Raw genomic sequence first — 24,900 nt, forward strand, 5'->3', positions numbered from 1 at the left:
CAATTAGCTTCATCACTGGGGGGAAGTCATAACCAGGGAAGAGCTGATTAGGATAGCACCTCATTAAATACACCCTTGGAATGTTCACTCAGCCCAAGGGGAAAACTGTTCTAATTGAGTATAACCTGCTGGAGATCTGAATTTATCCTGAGTCATTTATCACATTGCCTCTGGAAATTGTTAAAATGCATGAATTGTTAATAGACCCCGAGGTGGCCTTGTTTTGCTACTGCCAAAGGCATCACTTCATTATCACACGTTCCATAAAATATTCTAGGCTCGTTCGTCCTTCAAGATACCACAGTCTTGAAGAAATTAAAATATCATCCGGTAGAAAAAAATCTTGGCAGAAATCCTGCCTATAAGTATCTTATTCTAAAGAGATCTCTCAGCCCTACCTCTCCCCTCTCCCTCTCCCCTCTTCCTCTCCCCTCTTCCCTCTCCTCAGACAGGCTCGGAATCTTCCATTCCTGTAACCCTCCCATTTTGTCAGAATATTAACACCCGCTTGGCTCTACTGCCTTCTCTACTCAATCTACCTGTCGATCAGTGTAATCACTTTCACCACTGTTCTCAGTTTTGTTTAAACCCCTTCTTACTTTTCTCGCACCTAGCCTCCAAACTTTAAACATTGGTTCAAGGAAGCAAGCGTATTTCTTCCCAAAGCCCACACTGCCGAGCAGTGCTGCAGAAAACTCAACACTAGTGAGAGAGGTCATGATAAGGTCATGGTCTCCAACACCACTTGAGTCATCTACCATTTCTTCTAGAGTTTCTTTATTTTATTTCTTTATTTTTATTTTTTTAATATGAAATTTGTTGTCAAATTGGTTTCCATACAACACCCAGTGCTCATCCCAACAGGTGACCTCCTTAATGCCCATCACCCACCTTCCCCTCCCTTGACTGAAGCTTGAATCTGACCTTGACTCTGACTTGACTTAAGCTCACAGAGCTTAAGAAAAAGTCAAAAATACAATGGTAGCAAGCACGAATAGTGCAGAGAACCTGCATGAAAAGGCAGAACGAGGGAAGAACATTTTCAAAGATGGTGAAAAGTTTGATACTTGTGAGGAACTGAAAAAAGAGTAACTGATTATAGTAAGCAGAAAACAGAGTCTGAAAGGGAAAAGGAGTCTTGGGGGCAAGGAGTCCAGACTGTATTTTACATGCATTGAGAAACCATTGAAAATTTTAAACAGTGAGTCACTTGATGCAATTTGAATTTTAAGACAATGACTCTTGATGCTATAGGAGAATGGACTGGAGGAGGACAAGTATGAAAGTGTGAAGACTAGATGGGAGGTATTGAAGAAGAGTAGACAAGATGTGACTGTGGCTAGGGATGGTGATTGTGGATAGCCCATGACTGTGGACTCACATGGTGATGTTGGAGGTGGAAATAGAGATAAACGTAGGGATTTGAAAGATATGTTGGAGATAAGATCATCAATACTCGCTGATGGATTGAGTAGGGAAATGTAGTAAGGGAAAAGTGTGAAAAATAATTCCTAGATCATTGACCTGAGCCAATACATGGAAGGTGTAGCTGTTTATTAGGATGGGAAAGATTGGGCAAAACCAGGTTTAGGGGAAAACTCAAGTTACTGATTTCTAAAATGGGGAAGAGGCATTTTATTGACAAAATATATCCCAAGTTAATCTAAGGCAATGCCTACTTCACTAAAGCAGCAAAAAAGCACAGATGTGCCAATGAGAAAAATCAAAAGTTTTCCTTGAGATTGAATGAGGAAAGTCTTAATTTGTAAAACAAGAAGAGAAAAAGAAATTCCATATGAGGCCTTTATAATTTGCAGTATTTGTAAGATAATCCACTGTAAACGGCAGAGATTTTTGGATATGCCTATCTGGGACAGAGGGGTCTGAATAGGAAGGTAAAAGTTCAGAACCCATCCAGTTAAAATGTCTATTTATATTGTGGAAATAATTCCAAATGGAATCGGGAAGTCTTGGAAGGGGAGCTCTCCTGCGTGTACCCCTCATTGTAGCCTACATAACCAGCAGGAAAAAGGAAGATAAGGATTATTTTAGCAAATAGGACATTAGAGCTCCTGATTTTTAGAAAAAGAAGGGAGACCCCTGCCTACCCCTGCAAGAAACAAACAAACAAAAACCCACTAACCATCGTTTGCAGATGAGAAACTGCTACAACCTCAAACTCTTCTCCTCCCAATAAACTTTTATTCCAACAACCATTCCCAGTCTCCTCCTAAAATCTAATAAAAGCTGACCTTCCTTTTGTCTCTTTGGACTTACCTGTGATTCACCATAGCTTCCTGTTCTGAATTGCAATTCCTCCTCTGTACCCAAATAAACTCAGTTTTTTACTTAAATAAAATTCTCTTTGCTATGTTTAAAGTTAATAATATATGGTTGACCCCTAAACCCCAATTGGAGTTGTGTGGATCCGCTTATACACGGATTTGTTTCAATACAATACCATACAATACAATACAATACAATACAATACAATACAATACAATGAATGTATTTTGCTTCCTTATGATTTTCTCAATAACATTTTTTCTCTAGCGTGCTTTATTGTAGAAATAAAGTATATATATAATATATATAGCATATATATAATATATATATGTAGCATGGGAAATATGTGTTAATCAACTGTTTATGTTACTGATAAGGCTTCCAGTCAATAGTAGGCTATCAGTAATTACATTTCGGGCAAATGAAAAGTTATGTATGGATTTTTGACTGCGTGGGGGTCAGCACCGCTAACCCCTCCCCCACCCCCCACGCTGTTCAAGGGTCTACTGTATATGGGTATAAATGAGATAATTAACTCCCCCTTCTTACCGTCATCCTTCTTCTTCCTCTTTCTTGGTCTTACTTTTTACTGGTTTCTTTCCTTCATTGTAATACTTGAATATGAACCATACATTTTAAAATGAGGAGGGCCTAGGTTTGAAGAAAAATGTCACAGGGTTAAGGCTTACACTAAGTAATTCAGATACTGAACTTGAAGACAATGAGGGTTACTTCATGTTTTATTAGCAGGAGAGTTCCATAATGTGATCAACATTTAGAAAGATATCTCAGTGAAAGTTTGAGGTCTTAGCTGAAACGTAAGCAAGTCAGGTCTTCATTTCAGCCAGGAACGTATTGTAAAACTCCCAGTGAAAGGCGGTCAGAGTCTGAAAAGGAACACTGGGGGTGGTGATGAAAGGGACTATAGTTTTATCTTCTTGTCAGCAGAATTCCAGGTTCTTTCGGTCTTTCTCTAGATCGTCCTTCTGACTTCAAGCAGTAGAGATTCTCTCCCACCCCCTTTTTAGCCCAAATGACACAAGATTTATAAACCTTCTGCACCCTGCAATAAAGCTGCAACCGTCCGTCCTCTACGGCTTACTTTAGGTTTCCTGGAGTGATTACACTCCACAACCCCTCCCCTCCCCAACTTTTTCCATCGCTTTTCACTTGCCCCAGCTGAAACTTATACAAGGGACAGTGTCTAGTGGGATATCAGTATCTGAAAGGAGGTGTCTGTCCCTACATAGTGGGAGGAGGAGTTGTCTCCGACAGCGCAAAGCTCTTAATCCAAGAGGGAGACCTGAAAGGCGGACGTATATTGATTTACACAAGGACACAAGGACCATACAGGCTCTCCTTCCTGGGGGAAGATGGGTCGGAGAAAGATTGACTGGGCAACGAGGACTAGTTTTATCTGTGGTTTGGAGGCAAATAAAACAGTACAGGATGACTGTGTAGGAGAGGACAAACAATTGTCCCTTCACCTTTCTAGGTTCTTGGCTGAGACACCTCAGTATTAAAAAGAGAAATTAACGAAGGCAAAGGTAGAAACCTAATAACATGTATACCTCCTGTATACATGAAAGAGACCCAGGAAGATTGAGTAACTCCCTGAAATGGCCCAACCACCACCTTAAATATCATCTCCAGCTAAAGACAAAAGAAGACTGGGTGGGGTGGGGGGAGGGGTATGAGAAGTCACCAGGAAAAGCCCAGTTAAACAAAAGTACGGTTGTTAAGCAGATTTATGTCACTGTCTTCTCCACTGATGAGAATCTCTCAAGATTTAGTCATCTGCCTCTTCCTGATACGGAAAGGGAAAAACACCGGTACACCTGTACGTTTACCTTATAAATGTAAATGTCTCTTACAAAGCTTTTACTCAGTTTTCAGAGTTATCCCGTGTCTGCTGTCTCTTAAAAGCAACCAGCTTAGGACAATCCTTATGCCAAAGAGACATATTTTGAGGTGGCAATTCTACCACCTTTCACCTGCTTCCAGTCCACATCTAGACCATGAAGTACAGTGTTGAATCTCATTGAGTTGGCCTTATAGGTGTGGTCTATAAGACCCTTATTAGAGGGTCTGATTAGCTTATACATTAAGGGTAAACTGGTATACGAGGGTACGGAAATAAAGCAAAAATGGGATTTACGTAACAAATTTAGGAGGCTGAGGAGAAAAACTGCGAAGTCTGAAAATGGCAAGTCTTATTTTCTTTTCCTTGGGTAAGCAGATTGTCTGGAAGTCAATAAGGAGGCCAGGATGGGAAGTTTGCCCTTGAGCTGGCAGACTGGCTGGGAAGACAATTACAGTGATATATGGATTGCCCAAGATACACTGAGACTTCAATTATGGGAAATATTTTACATGCTGTCCCTGAATAATGTTGGCCAGTGTCCCTCTTGGCACCTTTACCTTAGTTAACCTACAATTGCACTATTTCCCATCTCCGAATTCCTCATAATTTGAAGAGTTTGGAAAGAGTATCATGAACATGGTAACACTTGAGTTGAACTCTAAAGGATGATAGAATTTTAAACGTCAAATACACAGCATAAGAGCATTCTTTTTTCTTGTCTATGAGTTGAGAAAAGCTGAGAATGTGAATCATGGAGAACGCTAAACGTTCCAAGAGTGATATAATAGGAATGAATCTGGAAAGACAGGTTAGCATCTTTGCATGCGATCTTTGCAGATTGATCTTTATCCTGCATTCTATGAAAGCCATTGTGAAGTTCTGAAGAGAGAAAAGAGGTCATGTCACTTGGAAGATGCCTTGGCCGTTACCAGAGCATGAGTAAGAGGTGAGATCTGGAATACAAGGAGACCATTATTGTACTGAGCTACTCCGAAGACAATATTTCTGCCGTGTCTCTCATAAAAGCTTACTTGTCAACAAAGTTATGAAAGAAAGCCAATTTAAGTATAATGTCTCTTTTCTATATTTCAGCTTCTCGATACTTATTTTTTAATTGTTTCTGTTGCCCTTTGGTTATTGCTGTCCTTGTTTGACAAATGTTAGCAGTGTTCCAAGTGTCTAGACCTTTCTTGAATCCCAGTTTATATGTCAGAGTTGCCTTATATAGGATCTCCCCTGTACTTTCTTCTTGCACTAAAGTTAGAACCTGCTTTCCCCCACTCCACAATGTTAATACTAATCACCATAGGGGGCCAAGTTGAATATTGCCCTCTCCCTCTTCCAAAAGGGTCATAAATACAACTCAATAAATACCAAAGTGGCTCATGGAAATTCAATTCAACGGGGACAGAAGTCCCTCAGGAGTCGAAAAAGTGATAAGCAATCATAGTCATTTAATTCTCCATTAATGATCAGCTTTGGAGGCTGAACTGCAGAGAAGTGAAATACTCTGCAGGGAGTGAGTGACTGAGCTGGACCTTGGACTCAACTTCTTTGGGCCTCAGACTCCAACCTGAAAACCCTTTTGCTCTTATTTTTAACATTTAAGCTTTATTCCTTTTAATCAAATGTAGACTTTCATGCAGATTAAAAAGTCAAACGGCTCTGCAAGGCTCATGAAGAGAAACAGTACCTCCTCACCATGCACACTTTTTCTACTCCCTACTTGGTAGCTCATCTTTTGAAACCTACATTTCTCCAAATACTTATGCATATGCTGCTATTCTTGATTTTTATTTTCAGTTTGGTGTATCACACACTGACTTGCCGTTAAGGAAGAGGAAAGTGTAGCTGTTTTTCATCACCACCAGCCCCACCTTGGCTAACAAAACACATTGGAACATTTCTCGCTGCCCTCCCCCATCTTCCAGATATAGTTATATCATAATTTTGATTAAATGCGTTTATCGGGAAGCAGGAAAAAGACTAGTAATGACTAAGTGCCTGAAATCAGGCTTTCATAGGTTAAAATTCCAGTTCTGTTCTTTACTCCCTGACCAATCTGGTTGTAGTCACTTCATCATTCTATGCTTCAATTTCCTCACCTGTAAAATGATGATAAAATGAGTACATATACATTATATTATTATGTGAGGATTGTGAGGGTTAATACTCACATACATCCTATATATAAAACACATATGTTATACATTAAGCACTTTTACTATCTTGTACATTATCTCTCTCACGTTAAATACAGTTTCCTACATCCCACGTCTTTTCCCTTCTTGGTTTACTTCCTCCTTTGGGGAGTGCTTTCCGAAAACAGATACATAAGAAGTAAATTTTTGGAGAGCTTCCGTGTCTAAGTGATGTCTTGTGCTATCCTCATACTTAAATAGTAGTTTGACATAAAATTCTAGGAAGAAAATAATTTCTCTTAGGAATACTTACTTATTTATTTATGTATTCATTTATTTATGAGAGAGAGAGAAAGAGTGTGTGTGTGTGTGTGTGTGTGTGTGTGTGACTGTGGGAGAGGGGCAGAGGGGAAGAGGGAGAATCTTAAGAATGGCACGGACCTCCATTCCATGACCCTGGGATCATGACCTGAGCTGAAACCAAGAGTATGGCACTCAACTGATTGAGCCACCCAGGCACCCCTCCCTTAGGATTTTAAAGGCATAACTAGCTTTAAATAAAATCTGACCTCCCTCCCACATTTTCTGTATTCTCTGAGTCTCCTAGTTGTGAATGTTGGACCTCTAATTTACCTATCCTGGCCCCCTTCCTCATCTTTTTGTCCTGTTACTTTACTTTCTAAAAAAATCTCAACTGTCTTCTAAATTTTACCTTTCTCATTCTCTCTCTCTCTCTCTCTTGCTCTCTCTCTCTCTCTGTCTAAATATACGTATTTGGGCCTGAATACTCTTTGGTTGTAACTATTTTTGTTTCATGGACGCAATATTTTCTCTTGTTTCTGAGGATATTAATGATACTTTTTTGAGGTTCTAATCTCCCTAAGTAGTCTTTTTTTTTTTTTTCTTGAAGTAGTTGTTCATTGTTTGTTTCATATCAGATCTTTCTTTCAAATCCTGACTCCTTACTGTCTGCTCCTGTTTAAGAACAGAGCGCTAAAAGGCTCATTTGCATTCTGTATGCCTGCAAACCCAGCTGGGCGACCAGAATTCTGGGCACAGATTTAGGAGGAAAAAGGTTGGGGATTCAAGAGACTGTGTGTAAATTCTCAATCTCCCTGTTCTCAACGGGTCATCTTTGACTGAACGTGCGTCCTCTATCTGACGCAGTTCATAGACCTTGTCTATCCCATACAAGGGATAAATCTCCTCTCTGTACAGGAATGGGGAGAGACAATCGCATGGCTTTTTGGGGCAAAGGAGGTACACTGGGGGCAAAAATGCCTGAAACTTTCTCTCTAAGTTCTATAATGAATCATGGGCCACTTTAGATTTTCCCTTCTGTCAGTTCAGGATTCTCTTTCTCAAGTCTCCCCTGTCGGTTATTTGTCATTTGTCATCTCTTCTTTTCAGACTTCTTTTCAGTTTTCTGTTTTCTCTCCTTCTTCTTCTTCTTCTTCTTCTTCCTTCTTTTTGACTTCGTGAGTTTCTTGACTTCCTTTTTTTCTTTTACAGTCTGTGTTTGTTCCCTTGGGCTGTAGGCTTCAGACACCCGTTCTCACACGTGGATTTTTTTTTTTTCCCCACACCAAGCAATTCTCTGACACCAACTGGGCATCCTGCAGTTCAACTCAATTCTGATATTATTGTCATCTGAGAAGAGAGGCAAGACGGGAAAAGAACAAAGGCGCTTTTTTTCTTTCTTAATGTTTATTTTTGAGAGAGAGAGAGAGAGACAGAATGAGAGGCGGGGGGGGGGGGGGGGTGGGGATGGGGACGGGGGAGAGTGCAGAGAGTGAGGGAGACACAGAATCTGAAGCAGGCTCCAGGCTCTGAGCTGTTAGCACAGAGCCTGACACGGGGCTTGAACTCACTAACCGCGAGATCATGCATGACCTGAGCTGAAGTTGGACGCTCAACCAACTGAGATCCCCAGGCGCCCCAAGAACAAAAGCCTTCATTTGGAGTCTCAAAATTGCAATTTGGAGAGCACAGATTCAGATAGAAACCCAAATAGTGTCCCACTCATGGGGTGAAAGTGTCACCAGCTCCAGCCCAAGATCTGACTTTCAATGACCTTTGTCTTCCATTTTTCCTTGAGCTCCTCTTTCTGGCTTATCGCCTAACTCAGGTGAATGAAACTGGAAACCACCCCTCAGGTGATGTCAACTACCCCAACAAGACTTCTCTCAGCCCAGACCACCGGACCTTTCGAGCTAAATCTGACTCCCCCCCTGTGCAGATGAATGATGGAGTAATCCTTGGAATGACTGACAATTACCTTGACCTGATTATACTATTACTACCACTGCCACTAATAATAATAATAGTAACAACATAAGATAAAAAATGAAAAAAATAAAATAAAATCTCCACCCAAAGAGGAGCCTCAGCCTCATGTACATAGCATACAATGTATGTGTAAGTATTTTTTCCTTACGGCCCCTGCACAAACTTATGCCTTCTACAAAAGATGACAAGGCTTCCCCGTCTAAATATTCATCCTAACCTTCAATAAAAGGAACCCATTCACCTTTCCTTAGGGAGTCATGACTTTGGAAGTTATTCCTTGGGATCTCCTTATTTGCTGCAAATAAAGCTTACTCTATGCAACAACTCATCTGGCGGATCTGTGGCTCACCAAGAAGGAAACTCACGTTAGTCTGGTTACAAAAGCAAGGGGGGTTTACGAGAAAGATGGAAGGGAACAATTATATGACCTGGGTAAAAAAAGAAAAAAAAAGTCAAATTGTACTAATAGGCTGAGCTGCTTTTGGTTACACAATGATTGACTATTCTACTGGTGTTAACAAATGAAATTATTCCTGGTATGCATTAGCTAAGTAGCTTCTCTTCAGAAAGTCTAGAATCAAGTCTTATGATCAAGATACCTCTTGTCCTGTTGACTTCTGAGAAAGATTGCTTGTAAAAGAATTGTTGCTTCTGGCCCAGTTCAAGAGTCTTTTTGCCCAGTTCAAGAGTTCATTAGCGATTTGTTTTAGAGAGGGGAATGGAGCTTTTCTCAAAATGGAGTCTCTCGTGTCCCAAGTTTCATACAAGTTTCTTTTCTCTACCCGGAGATGATGTCGGATCCCACAGGTTAAGAGCTCAGTTCTACAGGATTGCTCTCCCACCCCCTACTTCAGATGACAATTGCAAATCCAGATTGTCCCCAGTGCCCCTGGGTGGCTCTGTTGATTAAGCCTCCAACTCTTGATCTCGGCTCAGGTCATGACCTCACGGTTCCTGAGATCTAGCCCCACATCGGGCTCTGTGCTGATAGTGCAGATCCTGCTTGGGATTCCCTCTCTCTCCCTGTCTACAAACAAGCAAACAAACTAACTTAAAAAAAAAACAACCCAGACTGTCATTTGAGCTTCTATAGTTCAGACGTTCTGAAGACCTCCTTGGGTGGTTAATTTGCTCCACTGGCTCCTACAGCTCAGAGAAACATTTTACTTGTAGAATTGATGCATAGGGCAAAATATATATGGGAAGGGATGCAGAGCTCCTGTGCCCTTTCCAAACATACCACTCATCCAGAACCTCCGGAAGCTCTATCAGTCCAGAGGCTCTGAGAACCCTGTCGTTTTAGGTTTTTATGGAATCTTCATTACATAAGCATGACTGATGAAGTCATTAGCCATTGGTGACTGAACTCAGTTTCCAGCCCCTTGCCCCTCCTTGGAAGTCGAGGGTAGGGTGGAACAAAAAGTTCCAATTCCCTAACAACTTGGTTGTCTCCTCTGGTGACCAGCCCCCATCCTTAGGTTACCTTGGGGCGTTCCAAAAGTCACTTATTAACACAAAAAAATATACCTTTATTGTTTTCATCACTTAGGAAGTTCCAAGGCTTTTGGGAGCTCTGCCAGGAACTGGTTAAAAGACCAAACATATATTTATCTTGATAAATCACAATATCACAGACTGCCATAACTAAGTACCATAGACTGGATGGCTTAAGCAACAGAAAGGTATTGTCCCTCAGTTCTGGGGGCCAGACATCTGAAATCAAGGTATTGACACAGTTGGTTCCTTTCGAGGGCTGTACGAGAAAATGTTGCATGCCTCTCTCCTACCTTCTGGTAGTTTCCTGCATTTTGGCTTGCAGGTGGCATTATTTCTGTGACTTCACATACTTTTTCCTTGATGCATGTCTGTCCCTATATTCAAATTTCTCTCTTTTTAGGACACCAGTCATATTGGAGTAAGGCCCATCCTAATGGCCTCATCTTAATTTGGTCATCCACAAAGACCCTATTTCCAAAGTTACATTCACGGATACTGTGGGTTAGAAATTCAATACCTTTTGGGAGGATACAATTCAATCTATGACACAGTCGTTTTAGTGGAAAACAAATACATCTTTTTTTAATCTACCAACTTAAGTTTAAAAATCCCTCTGTTCTTTTGACTATGACATACTGTGCATTTTTTGGTCATTACTTTGTATCCAAGCACTCAGGACATAACCATAAGTAATGTTAGAGTAAGCAGTTTGGTTCTAACCGCGTACCTAGAGGCCAGCATAGTGGAAGCCATGGCCAGCTTTCAGGAAAGTGAGAGGCCTGTCCTGGCAGCACGCCACAAGAAGCCAGATCAAACTAGACAGGCCCAAGAGAGTGGATGCCGTGACAGGGAACCTGTTTTATAACCCAAAGGCTGGGGAGTATGTGCGGGGAGGCCATCCTGGAGGAAAAGTCTTGCGAACCCTCAAAGCAGATAAAGCAGATGTTATGCCCCCGGGGATGTCCTTAAGAGTGTGGTTAAACAAAAAGGAAGAAGGAGGGGGCAAGTTCAAGAAGGCTGCAGATCGCAGAACATCATCATGGCAGATTTGTCCAAGATAGCTTTAGTCTGGTTCATACACGTCCCCTAAAGGAAAGTGACTTAGCCACAAACAATCCACTGGTGGCTAGTAACTTTTTTGCCCCTTCCCCTTCCGCCTTCCGTCTTCCATTTTGTCCAGCCTTTCAGAGTGCCTTTACGTCTGTTAGGTGCCCAATTCATAGAGCATTGAATAAAGCCAATAAGATCTTTAAATGTACTCGGTTGAGTTTTGTTTTTTAATAAAACTAAACTAAGATAGTGACAGTTGGGACAGAGCAGAGTGGGCACATTGGAACTATTACGAAGGAAGATCTACCAATGCAAGGTCCCGGGGCAAGGAAGATTCCTGGTCCTAGAGTCTGTCAGTCTCATCCTCCTGATAGCTGGCATATCTGAATCAACTAACTCCTTTGTTTAAATCTCAAGCTTATCAAGTGAGTTTAGCAAATGGCTGTAAGTAGCTGAACCTCATTGATACATTTCTCACTGGAGATCAATACATTGACGTTCTGGTTTTACACATTATTTTTTATTAAATTATAGTTGACATACAATGTTCTATTAGTTTCAGGTGTCCAACATAGTGGTTTGACAATTCTTTCCATTACGCTATACTCGTCACCGTAGGTAGAGTCACCACCTGTCACCACACAGCATTATTATGGTATTTTTGCCCATATTCCCTATGCTATACTTCTCATCCCTGTGACTTAGTTATTTTATAACTGGAAGTTTGTACCTCTTAATCCCTTTCACATGTTTTGTCCATGCCCCTGATCCTTCCCCTCTGGCAACTGCTAGTTTGTTCTCTGTATTTATAATTCTGTTTCTGTTCTTATTTGTTTGTTTGTTTTATTTTTTAGCTTCCATACATAAGTGAAATCACACGATATTTGTCTTTCTCTGCCTGACTTCATCCATTTAGCATAATACTTTCTAGGTCTACCCACGTCATCTTAAATGGCAAAATCTCATTCTTTCTTACGACCGAGTAACATTCCATTGTATGTATACGTGTATATGTATGTATACTTAAGCAACGCTTAAGTTGTTTCCACTACTTGTCTATTGTAAATAATGCTGCAAAAAATAGTGGGGTGTATATATCTTTTTGAATTATTGTTTTCATTTTCTTGGGGTAGATAGTCAGTAGTTGAATTATCGGATCATATGGTATTGCTATATTTCATTTTTGGAGAAAACTCAATACTGTTTTCCACAGTGGCTGCACCAATTGACATTCCCACCAGTGATGCACAAGGGTCCCTTTTCTCCACATCCTCACCAGCACTTGTTATTTCTTGTCTTTTGGTTGCTAGCCCTTCTGACAGGTGTAAGATGCCATGTCACTGTGGTTTTGAGTTGCATTTCCCTGATGATGGGTGATGTTGAGAATCTTTTCATGTGTTTGTTGTTACATATTAATTCAAATGTGATAATATAAAAATATCCTGAATAAAAAAGAAGCCACACCTGTCTATATGGTCAATTACAGCTGTTTTCCTATTTTAATGATTGACGAGGGGGGAAACTCATAAAAGGTACTTTAAAAGCAATTGAGAAAATATGTGTATTAACTCTATATTAGATAATGTTGAAAATATGGGTAATTTTTTAGGTGAAATAGCAGTATCATGATTATGTAGGAGCATGTTGTTATTCTCAGCAGGGGTATATGGAGTATTTGGGGGTGAAGTGTCATGATGTTTGTATTTACTTTCCTTTTTTAATGTTTATTTATTTATTTCGAGGGGGAGAGTGTGAACTGGGGAGGGGCAGAGAGATCTAGCCACCCAGACACCCCTGTATTTACTTCCAAATGAAAGAAATCCAGGTGGTGGGTGTATACATGCTCATTATACTATTTTTTGAAATTTTTTACATATTTGAAAATGTTCACAACAGATTGAAAACATTCTAACCCTTGAGAACGTAAAAAAAAATTAGAAGATTACAAGAAAATTTTGAAATGTATATTTTAGAAAACGTAAGGCTTTTTCTTTTTTTTTTCTTAAGACATTATTTTGGGGGCAGTTTTAGGTACAGAGATTTCCCATATACCTACTGCCCTCCACATATGCATAGCCTCCACCATTATCAGTATTCCCCACCAGAGTGGTACATTTGTGACAACTGGGGAACCTTATACTGACACATCATAATCATCAGGAATCCATAGTTTACATTAGGGTTCAGTTTTGGTGTGATACAATTTACTGGTTTGGACAAATGTTTACTGTATGTATCCATCATTATACTATCATACAGAGAATTTTCACTATTCTCCACCTAGTTATTCCCCCCCCACCCCCAAACCCTGGCAACCACCGAATTTTTACTGTCTCCATAGTTTTGCCTTTTTTTTTTTTTTTTTGTCATATCCTATACAATTGGGATCATACGGTGTTTAGCCTTTTAGATTGGCTTCTTTCACTTACTAATATGCATTTAAGGTATTTTCATGGCTTGACAGCTCATTTCCTTTTAGCACTGACCATATTCTATTGTCTGGATGAACCACAGTTTATCCATTGGCCTACCAAAAGACATCTTGATTGCTTCCAAGTTTTGGCAATTACGAATAAAGCTGCTATAAACATCCATGTGCAGGTTTTTATGTGGACAGACTTTCAAAGATTCTTTGGGTAAATACTAAGGAGGATGATTGTTGGATCATATTGTAAGAATATGTTTAGTTTTCTAAGAAACCACCAATCTGTCTTCCAACGTGGCTAGACCAATTTCCATTCCCCTCAGTAATGCATGAGAATTCCTGAAATGTGAGCTTTTTAATATAGTATTTTGTCTTTGGCAACAAAATGAATTTTGGGGGCACCTGGGTGGCTCAGTTGGTTAAGGGTCCAACTCTTGCTTTCAGCTCAGGTCATGATCTCGTGGTACATGGGTTCCAACCCCATGTTGGGCTCTGTACTGACATTGTGGAGTCTGCTTGGGATTCTCTGTCTCCCTGTCTCTGCCCTTCTCCCACCTGCATTTCCTCTCTCTCTCTCTCTCTCTCTCTCTCTCTCACACACACACACACACACACACACACACAAATAAGGAAACATTGAAAAAATTTTTTTTGGATATTTTATCTGATTAAATGTGTTAATTTACAAAATTACCCTCTGCATAATATTTTAAATGTTATGCTGAGAATAAAGGTAGAGAGTAAATTTTGGAACACGACAGATTGTGGATTTTATAAAAGGCTTGAGGTAGAAATATTAACCTGAGATTTTATCTTCAGATTATTTTTCATATATAAATTGCCACTATGCTTAGTTAGGTATTTTTAAAATAAAAGTTAAAATCAGCATTTTAAGTAGCTATGATGTGATCAGGCAACAACCCTCTTAAAATATTAATCTCCATCATGACTACTTTTCTCAACTGGTTGTAAAGTACTTCCTTTCAGAGATCTTAGCTGTATTGGGTCAAAGCTAAAATGAGCTAAAAATTTCATTTTCAAAGTAAAGACTGAAAATTATAAACATGTAATGTGATAATATAATTCATGGATCTTTATACAAAGGACTGAAGGATGCCATGGAGAAAAATAATTAATACCAAGAAGTAAGACTATGCTCTTCATTTTCCTTTTTTCAACAATGAAACTTAATTTCTTTTATTTTGTGGGGTTTTTTAAACCAAAGACACTGAGACCTTAATAAAAGATAGGCGACAGGGGCTGCCCTTGTATATTTCAGAGCTCCCTGGGCTTGGTCAAGCAAAGCAGCCCTTCCTGTCTCTTCTGCACCTTTCACCATTTTCGCTGCCCTCCCCATACAGGTCCCTGGAATCACTGCCCTTAGAGGCGGTTGGAAAGGCTCCCCCCCCCCCCCCCCCCCCCCCCGCCGCCCCCGTCCTTTGATTCTTAGTGGGGAAAGGGCAGGGGCACAGGGGCGCGACAATGGCGCCTGGTCCACCAGTCTTCCACCTGCCTATTCGGGTGGCACTTTCTTTTCACCTTAGGGACGCTTAACAAGCGGCACTATCCTCTGGTGAATTTTTGCCGAGTAAAAAAAGAAGTGTTTGAGAAATACTGAGTTAATCACCTGACTTGCTCCGTATTTTCTTTTCCAGAAGTCAGGCCCAACTTCTGAGTTAATAGGAGAAAGCGAATCATTTCTATATTGGAACATGAGTGAAGCCCCTTAGCAGTCATGACTGACATCACTTCTCTGGACCTTGATTACATCTCATGCCCTTCACCTTATACATCTCCTCAAATTCCTGAGTCATGCTCTGTTTAGGCAGCTGCTCTAGGAGCAAATTGCGGCAAGGACCCAAACAAAATGAATGACGCCAGCGCGGTGAAGGAGGGGTCACGGTCGGAGGGAGCCAGCCTAGCCATCGCGGAGCCCGCGGAGCAGCTGAAGGCGCAAAGGGCAACATGCAAGATCGCGCACTTCTGCAGTGGCCAAAGGAACCCAGGAGCCCCGTTCTTCCTTTCCCTAGACTCCAGATCCCCGATCAGGTGGAAAAAGCTGGATTTTTGCCCTCTGTGTTTGTTTTTGGACCAAACCAAGAAACAGCGACAAAGAGGGAAGAACGGGATCTCTAGAACATTTTTTCCCCCTTCAAGCCATTCTTAATGTCACAATCCCAATAAAATTCGAAGTAAAGGACTTTCATGGTTGCAAAGAACTGCTCAGGAGAGTCTGGCTTGAAAAGAACACCCGGCAATCTGCCGCGTTTCTCCCTCCACCCCCCCCTTCCCCGCGCGGTCCGAACGCCGGGGGGCGGGGCGGGGAGGCGGGACGTCATGACGTCACAATACCAAAGCGCTGCCGAGTTGTTTTTGTGTTCGCAGCTCTCGGGAAAAGCCGCTGGGATTTCTCTACCTGGCCGGCCCCTACCTGCGTCCGAGGGGACCCGACATCCCTTCCGAAAGCTCTGCCAAGCTGCGCAGCGACAGGAGCTGACATTTCTGAGGCAGTTCTGATACCTATCGGAGTTGGGCAGAGGGAAGCGCGACCGGAGGGACGCAACCATCAGCGACGGCGGCAGGCCCCGTCCGGGGATCTTGGAAACACTGCGGTCCATCATGAAGTTCCAATATAAGGAGGACCATCCCTTTGAGTATCGGAAAAAGGAAGGAGAAAAGATCCGGAAGAAATATCCGGACAGGGTCCCTGTGAGTGTAATGGGAACGGGGAGGGGGAGGGGAAGGCGATTAGCGGGGATCGTGGGGACGAGGGAGTGTGATGGCAGCCCTCAGAGGCACAGAAGAAGGGTGGCCCCTACGGTTACTGAGCCCTGGACGCCCTTCACTGCAAGGAGAGCCGGTGGAATGGACCTGGTTGCGGAGCTTTTGAAACCCATCTCCCCGGGGCCCGTCTTCTTTAGAGCTGACCGCATCTTTAGAGCGGAGCCTACGTTTGAGTGACTCAGCAGGATTCAGAGATTTTCAGATTGGGATGTGTTCAAAATGCGGCCCTTTTGTGAGAGAAGGATCGGGTTGGGACCACACATCTCCCTTTGAGATCGCAGGGAAGTCGTTCTGGAAATCATTTGATGCAGTGAGGTCTGCGCCCCTCGATTTCTGGCCTTAGATGCTTCTCCCTTAAGTTGGCTTTGGCCCTCATAACATTGGGCTTGGGAGGGAAAGGTTCGGAAGCCAGTGGATTCTTCCTTTTATTCCGTAAGAATTAGAAAGCGGCGGGGGGTGGGGTGCGCACCACAAGACAGGCCTGGCCCAGAAAACAAGGTCACGTTCTCTGCGCCACGGCCCGATTGCCTCATAGTTCTTGGCTCCAGGGGCATGTGTGGGGGCAGCCAGCCTCCCCCCCCCCCCCCCCCCCCCCCCCCGGTGCTTATTCGATCAGATTGTACCTGGACACAATGCGGAAGGACTGAGGCCGGTTTTTTTGTTTGTTTGGCTTTTTTTTTTTTCGGTTTTGGAAGCTGATTTATGTGGCTAAAATTAGCGCAGGCAGTGAGGAGGAAAAGAAGAAACATTGAGGTAGCTTTCTGCATCCGGGCGTTTTTTCTATCATCCCCTCCCCCGCCACTAGCCTGGTTTTTCTCCAGTGTGGGCTGCGCAGCCTGATTGCAAGGCAGAAGACTTTGAAGTGTGATAGAGCAACCCCCGTTGGGTTTGGGAGATGGAGGCGCATTGTACTTTTTAATTTCAGGCAGGGACATCGGGATAAATATTACATGCTATGTACAGGTAAAGTGATTGTGATAATCTGATATGCCTTCTTGACCTGCAGGTGCTCTTTGGGACTCTTCTCCAAACCTTCCCTAACTTTCGTCGCGTTACAGCTTCTGGAAGCAACTTGGGCCTTATGTCAGCAGTAAAAACCCCTTACGGTCCTTTTCTTAGGAGGAAGCAAGACATTAGGGCTATTCCATTCCCCCAGGAATTGCACACAAGAGTTTTTGGCTCAAAGGGGAAGCTAGCCCTATCACCCACCCAGTAAAGGATCCTTCACAAATTATTTGTTATGCTCCCTGGACCTTGGATGACTGCTTTAAAAGTTTCCCCCAATTTTGTGGTCATCGCGATCCTACTCTCTTATAATATTTTCAAATGACAACTGACTCTCATTGACTGGTCATGTACTCTGTACCTGGCAATGTGTTACATGCTCTGACTTTATTCTCTTAATCCTCACACGGTTGCGATCGCATTCTACAGAGGAAAGATCTGAAGCACCCAGAGATTAAGTATTCCCGAAGGTTTCCTGTGGCTGGTGTGTGGCAAAGCTGAGATTCTATCTCTGGTTTCTCAACTTCTCGTACAATTCTATTCAACAGAATTAAGCAAGCATGCCCTGTGTGCCTCGCACTGTTAGGTGTTGGAAATCAAGAAAAAAAAAACATTGTGGCCCTCACAGTCAGAGTCCTAATGATGCCAGAAAGGTAACCCGCAGAGCAAAATGACTACCGTTTTATTCAGAATTCTCTTACGAAGCTCTGTTCCAGTAGCTCTGCCTAAGAGGGACAGGGACAGACTCCGAAATGGCCCTGTTCCTACCTCTAGTTAAAATTCCCATGTATTTCTTCCAAACTGAGCACTTCCCATTTCAATCATTTACGTGTATTCACCCAGAATATTTCGACTAATCCTCCCTGTTCTTCTCCAGCTCATTGTTTGGTGTGAAATGTTTCACCTCTGTGATAATTTGTAAGCTCTTAGAACCATTACTCAGATCTCATGGCTCCTCCAGTTGGATTTTCACCAGTTTATAGGCCTCCCAGCTGCTCCTTAGGTGCCCAGGCTGTGACTGTCTTTGCAGTTGTGATGCAGGAAGACAAGCTCTGCTTTCTGAGTTGTGAGATTCGATTCTGGTTCTGGGCAGAAGCCTTAATCTTGCTGTTTACAGAAAAGAGGGTTAGGGTAAGTGATTTCTAAAGCCCCTTCTCGCGGAACCGTTGGTGTTACCAAAGCAATCACGTACCCTGACTGCTCAGGTAACTCAAATAAGGCCCGGCCTTATTTCTTAGCTACCATCCAAAGGAATAGATGTGCTCATGCCTTGAGAGGGCAGGGTTTCTGGAGATCTTAAATTATCTTCATAGCTACAGTGTATCGAAAACCTGCAACATTGTAGGAAATCTTTGGGAACAGATGGTCTGTTTTTTAAAAATTTGTGAAGGGCCCTGTGGAATATCAGGCAGGTTGCACAGAAGAAGAAAAAAAAGAAACTGACAACCAGAGAGGAAAAGCATCTAGCCCAGGGCCCATGAGTAGGGTTGAGATTCTTGGAAACCTAGAATCTTTTCTGGTAAGCCCTGGCCTTAGCGATTACCTCTCTTTTTCCTCTCCAGATCCCAGCCTCCTGTCCGGATGTCTTATTTGCAGTCTATTTTATTGTCCTCTTTTTCTGCTCTCGTGCTTTCCATCACTTCTTACTGATTGGAGCTGACAGGTCTCAGGGTTCCTTGGAGAGACAGTGCTAGGCTCCCTCTCTTTCCCTTTGATTTCCTTAGCCTTGTCTTGCCTCCTGTCTGTCCTCATTGTTGGGCCTTCACCGGTCTCTCCCTGAACCTCTTGCTACTTTTTCTTTAAAATTTCTGATTCATGTATTTTTCTTGCCTCCGGTTTTTATTTTTAAATTTTTTAGTGGAACTGTATCCTTCTGGTCTTCTGGTACTACCAGATTCTTTTTCTCCAGAAACACAGAATGATGGTTTTCACTATTTTTTTAACGTTTATTCAGTTTTTGAGAGACAGAGAGAAAGCATGAGCAGGGGAGGGGCAGAGAGAGAGAGGGAGTCACAGAATCCGAAGCAGCCTCCAAGCTCTAAGCTGTCAGCCCAGAACCGGACACAGGGCTTGAACTCACGAGCAGTGAGATCATGACCCGAGCGGAAGTTAGACGCTTAACCGACCGAGCCACCCAGGCGCCCCTGTTTTTCACTATTTTTTTAAAAGTTTATTTATTAATTTTGAGAGAGTACCAGCAGTGGAAGGATAGAGAGAGAGAGAGAGAGAAAGAAAAGAAATCCCAAGTAGGCTCCGCCCCATCAGTGCAGAGGCCCATGTGGGGCTCAAACCCATGAGCCTTGAGATCATGACCCAAGCCAAAACCAAGAGTCAGAGACTCAACTGACTGAGCCACCCAGGTGTTTTTCACTACTTTAATGTGTTCCCTTTCATTTAATAGCTTCAGGCACCAAGTCCCTCCCTTTAAGTCCATCCTTGTATTTAGAAACAAATCTTCACATATTTGATGGATTACTCAAGTTCATTGTATCAGTACCACGACTGTAAAAGAGGTGTTGGAAAGTTCTCTTCCTTTAAAAGTCACTGGAGGGGCCCCTGGGTGGCGCAGTCGGTTAAGCGTCCGATTTCAGCCAGGTCACGATCTCGCGGTCCGTGAGTTCGAGCCCCACGTGGGGCTCTGGGCTGATGGCTCAGAGCCTGGAGCCCGTTTCCGATTCTGTGTCTCCCTCTCTCTCTGCCCCTCCCCCGTTCATGCTCTGTCTCTCTCTGTCCCAAAAATAAATAAACGTTGAAAAAAAAAATTAAAAAAAAAAATTGTAAATATATTCTTGTAATTACATAAACTTAAATATATTATTTAAATTGCTATTTAAAATTTTATGCATAGAGTCTTTAATTTTTATATACCTTCATTTTTTTCTCTTCATTACAGGACCATGTGATCTTTATAAAATTTGAAGTACTCTAGATATATTTGATGTGGACGTTGAAAAATCCCGTAAAATAAACAATCAATATTGATAAATGGGTTATTGTAGTGACTTCCTATTACAGGATGTCTTACTATAAGAACTATTTAGTACTTCTTTGGTAGAATAAAACCATGCCTCGAACGTGTTTTTTGGCAGTCCTTCTTGAAAATTTTGACAAAGTATAACACTTAAAGCACATTACCTATATCTTGAATAAATGGCATTCATAGGAAAGAATAAAACTAATAGTTACTCAGGGCCATCTGAGGGATGAGCAGTCCTCTCACTGCTCTTATTAAATACCAGGAAGTATGGATCCTGTGCCTGACAGGTAACGTGTAATCACTTAAAATCAAGGTTCTCTTTACTTTCCATCACGTGCCTCTATTCTCTTCTTACTGTAGTAAAATGAACTATAACCTCACTGAGGAAGCCCACGCCCCCATAGGTTTTTGTAAGAGGTAAGGGGGAATAAGAAATGGGAACGTTTTAATGGGTCTAGACAAACTCACTTCAAATAGGAGAACTGTAGGATGTGGAAGAAAAAAGACTAGATTCTGTTCTTTCTGCTCTCCTCCCCACCAGGTGATTGTGGAGAAGGCTCCTAAGGCCAGGGTGCCCGATCTGGACAAGAGGAAGTACCTAGTGCCCTCTGACCTCACCGGTAATGCCTTTTCCCTCTCCACCTGCTCCTGTCCTATGGCCTTTTTGGTCCCGCCTGCATGCCTGAGATTGTGGGGTTGAGAGAAGGTAGAGTTGAAGAAGTCGGGTGGGATTCTCCAGATAGTTGGGGAACTCAAACAGGAGTCATTGCTGGTTCCCTTACGCATGTCCCGTCACGTGTCTTGTGTGATTTAGACACAGCAGAAGGCACGACATCGAAAGCAAAGACCAGATGCCTCTCACTTAAACCACTTACAGTCAGCTTTGTTCTTGTGCTATTCCATTTATTCCAAAAGGAAAATCAGAGGGAAGATCACATTTTAGAGAGTCACAGCTGAAGACTTGGTCTCTTCCAGCTACGGTTTTTGGTAATACGTTTTGTAGACACTGGGATTACAAAGAATGTATTAATGCTTCACCCTAATGATCCTTAATGGAAGAACCAGTGAATCCGGGAAACACTGGGAAGATTTTGTAGGTGCGTTTGCCAGCCTTCTAGAACTTTTTCGGTATGTTTAATAGAAGGTACAGCATTGAACCCCACTTGTTACCCCAACTTTGGGATGAGTGATCATACTGAGATTACTGGAGTCCAGTAGACCTCTCCCCCAGCACTGGTTTGTCACAGGGTGCAACTGGGATGGAAGTGTGTTCCAGATTCCGTTTAGACAATGATAGACCATTTCAGTCTAGATGCACATAGCATTCCCTGAAAGTCGTCCTCCAGCTTTGAGTGAAGATGCTAACGTTACTTCTGAAATCAAGTAAAGCATCTGGAATTGAGTAAAGAGGGGAAGGGTTGAATAAGCTTCTCTGTGACCTGTCAGGGAATACGGAGGCTCCTTCGAGTTGCGCTTTCTATTTCTAAAGCTGTAGGACAGTATTTGGTTCTGCTGAGATTTGATCTAAAGCTGGTACTTAAAGGGAACCGATGCAGAATTTTTTTTTTTTTTTTCCCTGGGAATTACCCTTCTCGTAATCCCTTATTTTCCCTAATGGCCTTCTTTCCTTCTTCCTTTATCTAGTTGGCCAGTTCTACTTCTTAATCCGGAAGAGGATCCACCTGAGGCCTGAGGACGCCTTATTCTTCTTTGTCAACAACACTATCCCTCCCACCAGCGCCACCATGGGCCAGCTGTATGAGGTAAGCGTCCCGGTCACAACAATACTGTGCAGTCTGCTGTTTTCTAGCCTTTGTTCCAGTGTCCGCTGATAACACACCCAGGAAGTGGGGCAAGAGGTGTTACTTACCTGTATCGCCTTACACACAGCGGTGTAAGGCACTGGGAGATTGGATGTCACTTGTCCTTTAGGGATTGAGCAGCCTACTAGATTCATTGTCGTTGAATTCTCAGTTTTGCCTTATTCTGGTGTGGTCGTCTTGGATCGTCTCTGTTGAAACCGCAAGCAATGGTTTCTGATTGCAAAGTCCCAAGTGAAATTCAAAATTCTAAGGCAAAGCCTTTAAATCGATTCATTCGTCTTAACAGATAAACTCGGTTGGAGGGAACAACTTACGTGATTCCGTTTGCTTGAATTGGTAAAGTGTCAGAATCTAATGAAAAACCTGTAGAAAAACACTTTGTCCTGCTGTATCACCCAGTTATGTACCTGTATTCCTTAAATGATTTCATATGGTACTGCCTCCTTTCTGTGCCCAGGTAGCGAGTTGTGTAAACTTCTCCAACAATCTCTTAATCTCATTTTTATCCCGGAGCATATATTCCCTGTTAGCGTATATTCTGGTGTATGTATATTTTTGTATCTGTGTTTCCCTGGCTAGAGTAAGCTTTCTTTTTTTTTTTTTTTCAACGTTTATTTATTTTTGGGACAGAGAGAGACAGAGCATGAACGGGGGAGGGGCAGAGAGAGAGGGAGACACAGAATCGAAACAGGCTCCAGGCTCTGAGCCATCAGCCCAGAGCCTGACGTGGGGCTCGAACTCCCGGACCGCGAGATCGTGACCTGGCTGAAGTCGGACGCTTAACCGACTGCGCCACCCAGGCGCCCCTAGAGTAAGCTTTCTTAAGGGTCGTGTTCTTATCCCGATACTTCTACGTGTCGATGCTCTCCCTGAAGGCTTTTTGTGAACTCAGAAGCCGAATTCCAGTCACTTTGGTTTGTTTTTTATTCTTCTTTTCGTGGAGCCTGACGACGCCTCCCGTACCTCCCTTACCAGGGTGTGTGAGGCTCAGAATCCTAAGTCACGAACGTGATGTTTTCCAACAGTCCTCTTGTCTCTTCCCTCAGGACAACCACGAGGAAGACTATTTTCTGTACGTGGCCTACAGTGACGAGAGTGTCTATGGGAAGTGAGTGGCGGAAGCCGGCAGATGGGAGCACGCGGACTCGGGGGTAGGGGGAGGGGCGTGTGTGGGACTTGGGGAAGGAGAGGGAGGGCCCCCACGGTGGAGGAGACAGAAGGGGAAGACCTCTGGAAACACTACACCACGCACACCGTCATCGTATTTTCACATGCCCAATTGATATTTTTTCGCTGCTTCCTCGGCCCAGGGGGAAAGCATGTCAGGACAGAGCTGTTGGCTTGGCTTGGATAGAAGAACGGAGATGATTTAATTTTCACATTTCGGAATAAACTTTCGTGTCACCTCGCAGAAGAGGCAGGAGGCGGGCAAGTTGGGGCCAGAGATGATTGGGGACCACCAGTGACTTCCTGCTCTCCCTCCTCTTTGGGCAGAGGTTCTGTTTTTGACACTTGCACAAGATAGGTAGAGAAAGGGGCTGCGGATGTTTTAGGACTTCTGGTAGTAGGTCATTCCTAGGGACCAAAAGAGACCCATTGTAGTTAAAACATTGTGACCCTGATCTCCCGTCTCCACACCTCCCCCATCCCAGTCGTTATCCCACAGGGTGCTGATAGACATGGGGCAGACATTTAGATGGCACGTTCTCACCACTGGAAAACGGGGCCAGCCATGAGGGACGTTATGGTTATGAATATGGTTTCGATAGCATTAAACTGGAATTGACGAAGTTGGGCATCTCTGTCTAACCTGCTCTCTCTCTGGTGCCCCTTATCCCATACCTACCTTGGACATTAATGAGCCACAACCATTTCCAGTTACGGGCTAGAACCACTCCTTCAGCGTCTCCCAAACTTGGCTCCACGCATAGGGGACAGAGTTGTCTTTAGGATGGAAGGGGCAGGTATGAGGTGAGACCGATTTGGCCACACCTCCCACTCAGCCAGGATTCTTGCTCCCTTGTTGCTGTCCCTTTAGTCCCATGCACACTGAAACGCTAAGTGATGGCCAGCTGCTTCCTTACTTCGGTTTTCGTTGACTGCAGCTGCTAGTTAGGAAAGTTTGAGGGGATGATTTAGTAATTCATGGGGATTCTATTGATTCTGAGTATTTTCACTTTGGGGATTATATGGGTGGGGGTGGGGAGCAGGAGTGGCACCCAGTCATGACATTTCAGTTCATCTCTGCTAATGCAAAGGGTCCTTCCTGTGGGTGAAATCTGTATCAGTTCTGTCAGCTGCAGATTCTTGTGTAATGAAGTTTATGCTGTCAGGCCAAGGAAATAAAATAATTGCATACCTTGAAAACCAACCACGAGTTCAGAAATGTTGCTTTTATTGAGTGTGTATTAGAATAGATGGCGTGTGGTCTGTGAGCAGGAAAGTCTGAGTGAGGGCGGCTGCTGGAAATGAATGCTCCCAGGGGCGCCTGCGTGGGTCTGTCGGTTGAGCTCCTGACTTCCGCTCAGCTCACGATCTCCCGGTTCGTGGGTTCGAGCCCCACGTCACGCTCTGCGCTGACAGCTCAGAGCCTGGAGCCTGCTGCAGATTCTGGGTTTCACTCTCTCTCTGCCCCTCCTCCACTCGCTTTCTCTCTTTCTGTCTCTCTCAAAATGAATAAACGTTAAAAACATTAAAAAAAAAAAAATGAGTGCTCACACAGGGCCACGCATAGACAGGTTTGCTCAGCTTTCCAGGGA

General features: G+C 43.0%; 1 protein-coding gene across 1 annotated transcript; it reads left to right on the forward strand.

The window, feature by feature from the left end:
* The first annotated feature begins 15,472 nt into the window (after window positions 1-15,472).
* On the forward strand, window positions 15,473-24,512 carry GABARAPL1 (GABA type A receptor associated protein like 1). The gene is made up of 4 exons (XM_045462525.1): window positions 15,473-16,261; window positions 20,860-20,938; window positions 21,963-22,081; window positions 23,188-24,512. The coding sequence occupies exons 1-4, from the start codon at window positions 16,172-16,174 to the stop codon at window positions 23,251-23,253; spliced, it is 354 nt and encodes a 117-aa protein (XP_045318481.1). The 5' UTR covers window positions 15,473-16,171; the 3' UTR covers window positions 23,254-24,512.
* Window positions 24,513-24,900: the final 388 nt, after the last annotated feature.

Source organism: Leopardus geoffroyi, chromosome B4 (genome assembly GCF_018350155.1).
Source record: "Leopardus geoffroyi isolate Oge1 chromosome B4, O.geoffroyi_Oge1_pat1.0, whole genome shotgun sequence".
NCBI lineage: Eukaryota > Metazoa > Chordata > Mammalia > Carnivora > Felidae > Leopardus > Leopardus geoffroyi.

Coding starts and splice junctions, on each gene's coding strand:
- GABARAPL1 (XM_045462525.1), top strand. CDS start 16,172: ATGAAGTTCCAATATAAGGAGGACCATCCCTTTGAGTATCGGAAAAAG. Junction 16,262..20,859: donor AATATCCGGACAGGGTCCCT/GTGAGTGTAATG, acceptor CCTCCCCACCAG/GTGATTGTGGAGAAGGCTCC. Junction 20,939..21,962: donor AGTGCCCTCTGACCTCACCG/GTAATGCCTTTT, acceptor TCCTTTATCTAG/TTGGCCAGTTCTACTTCTTA.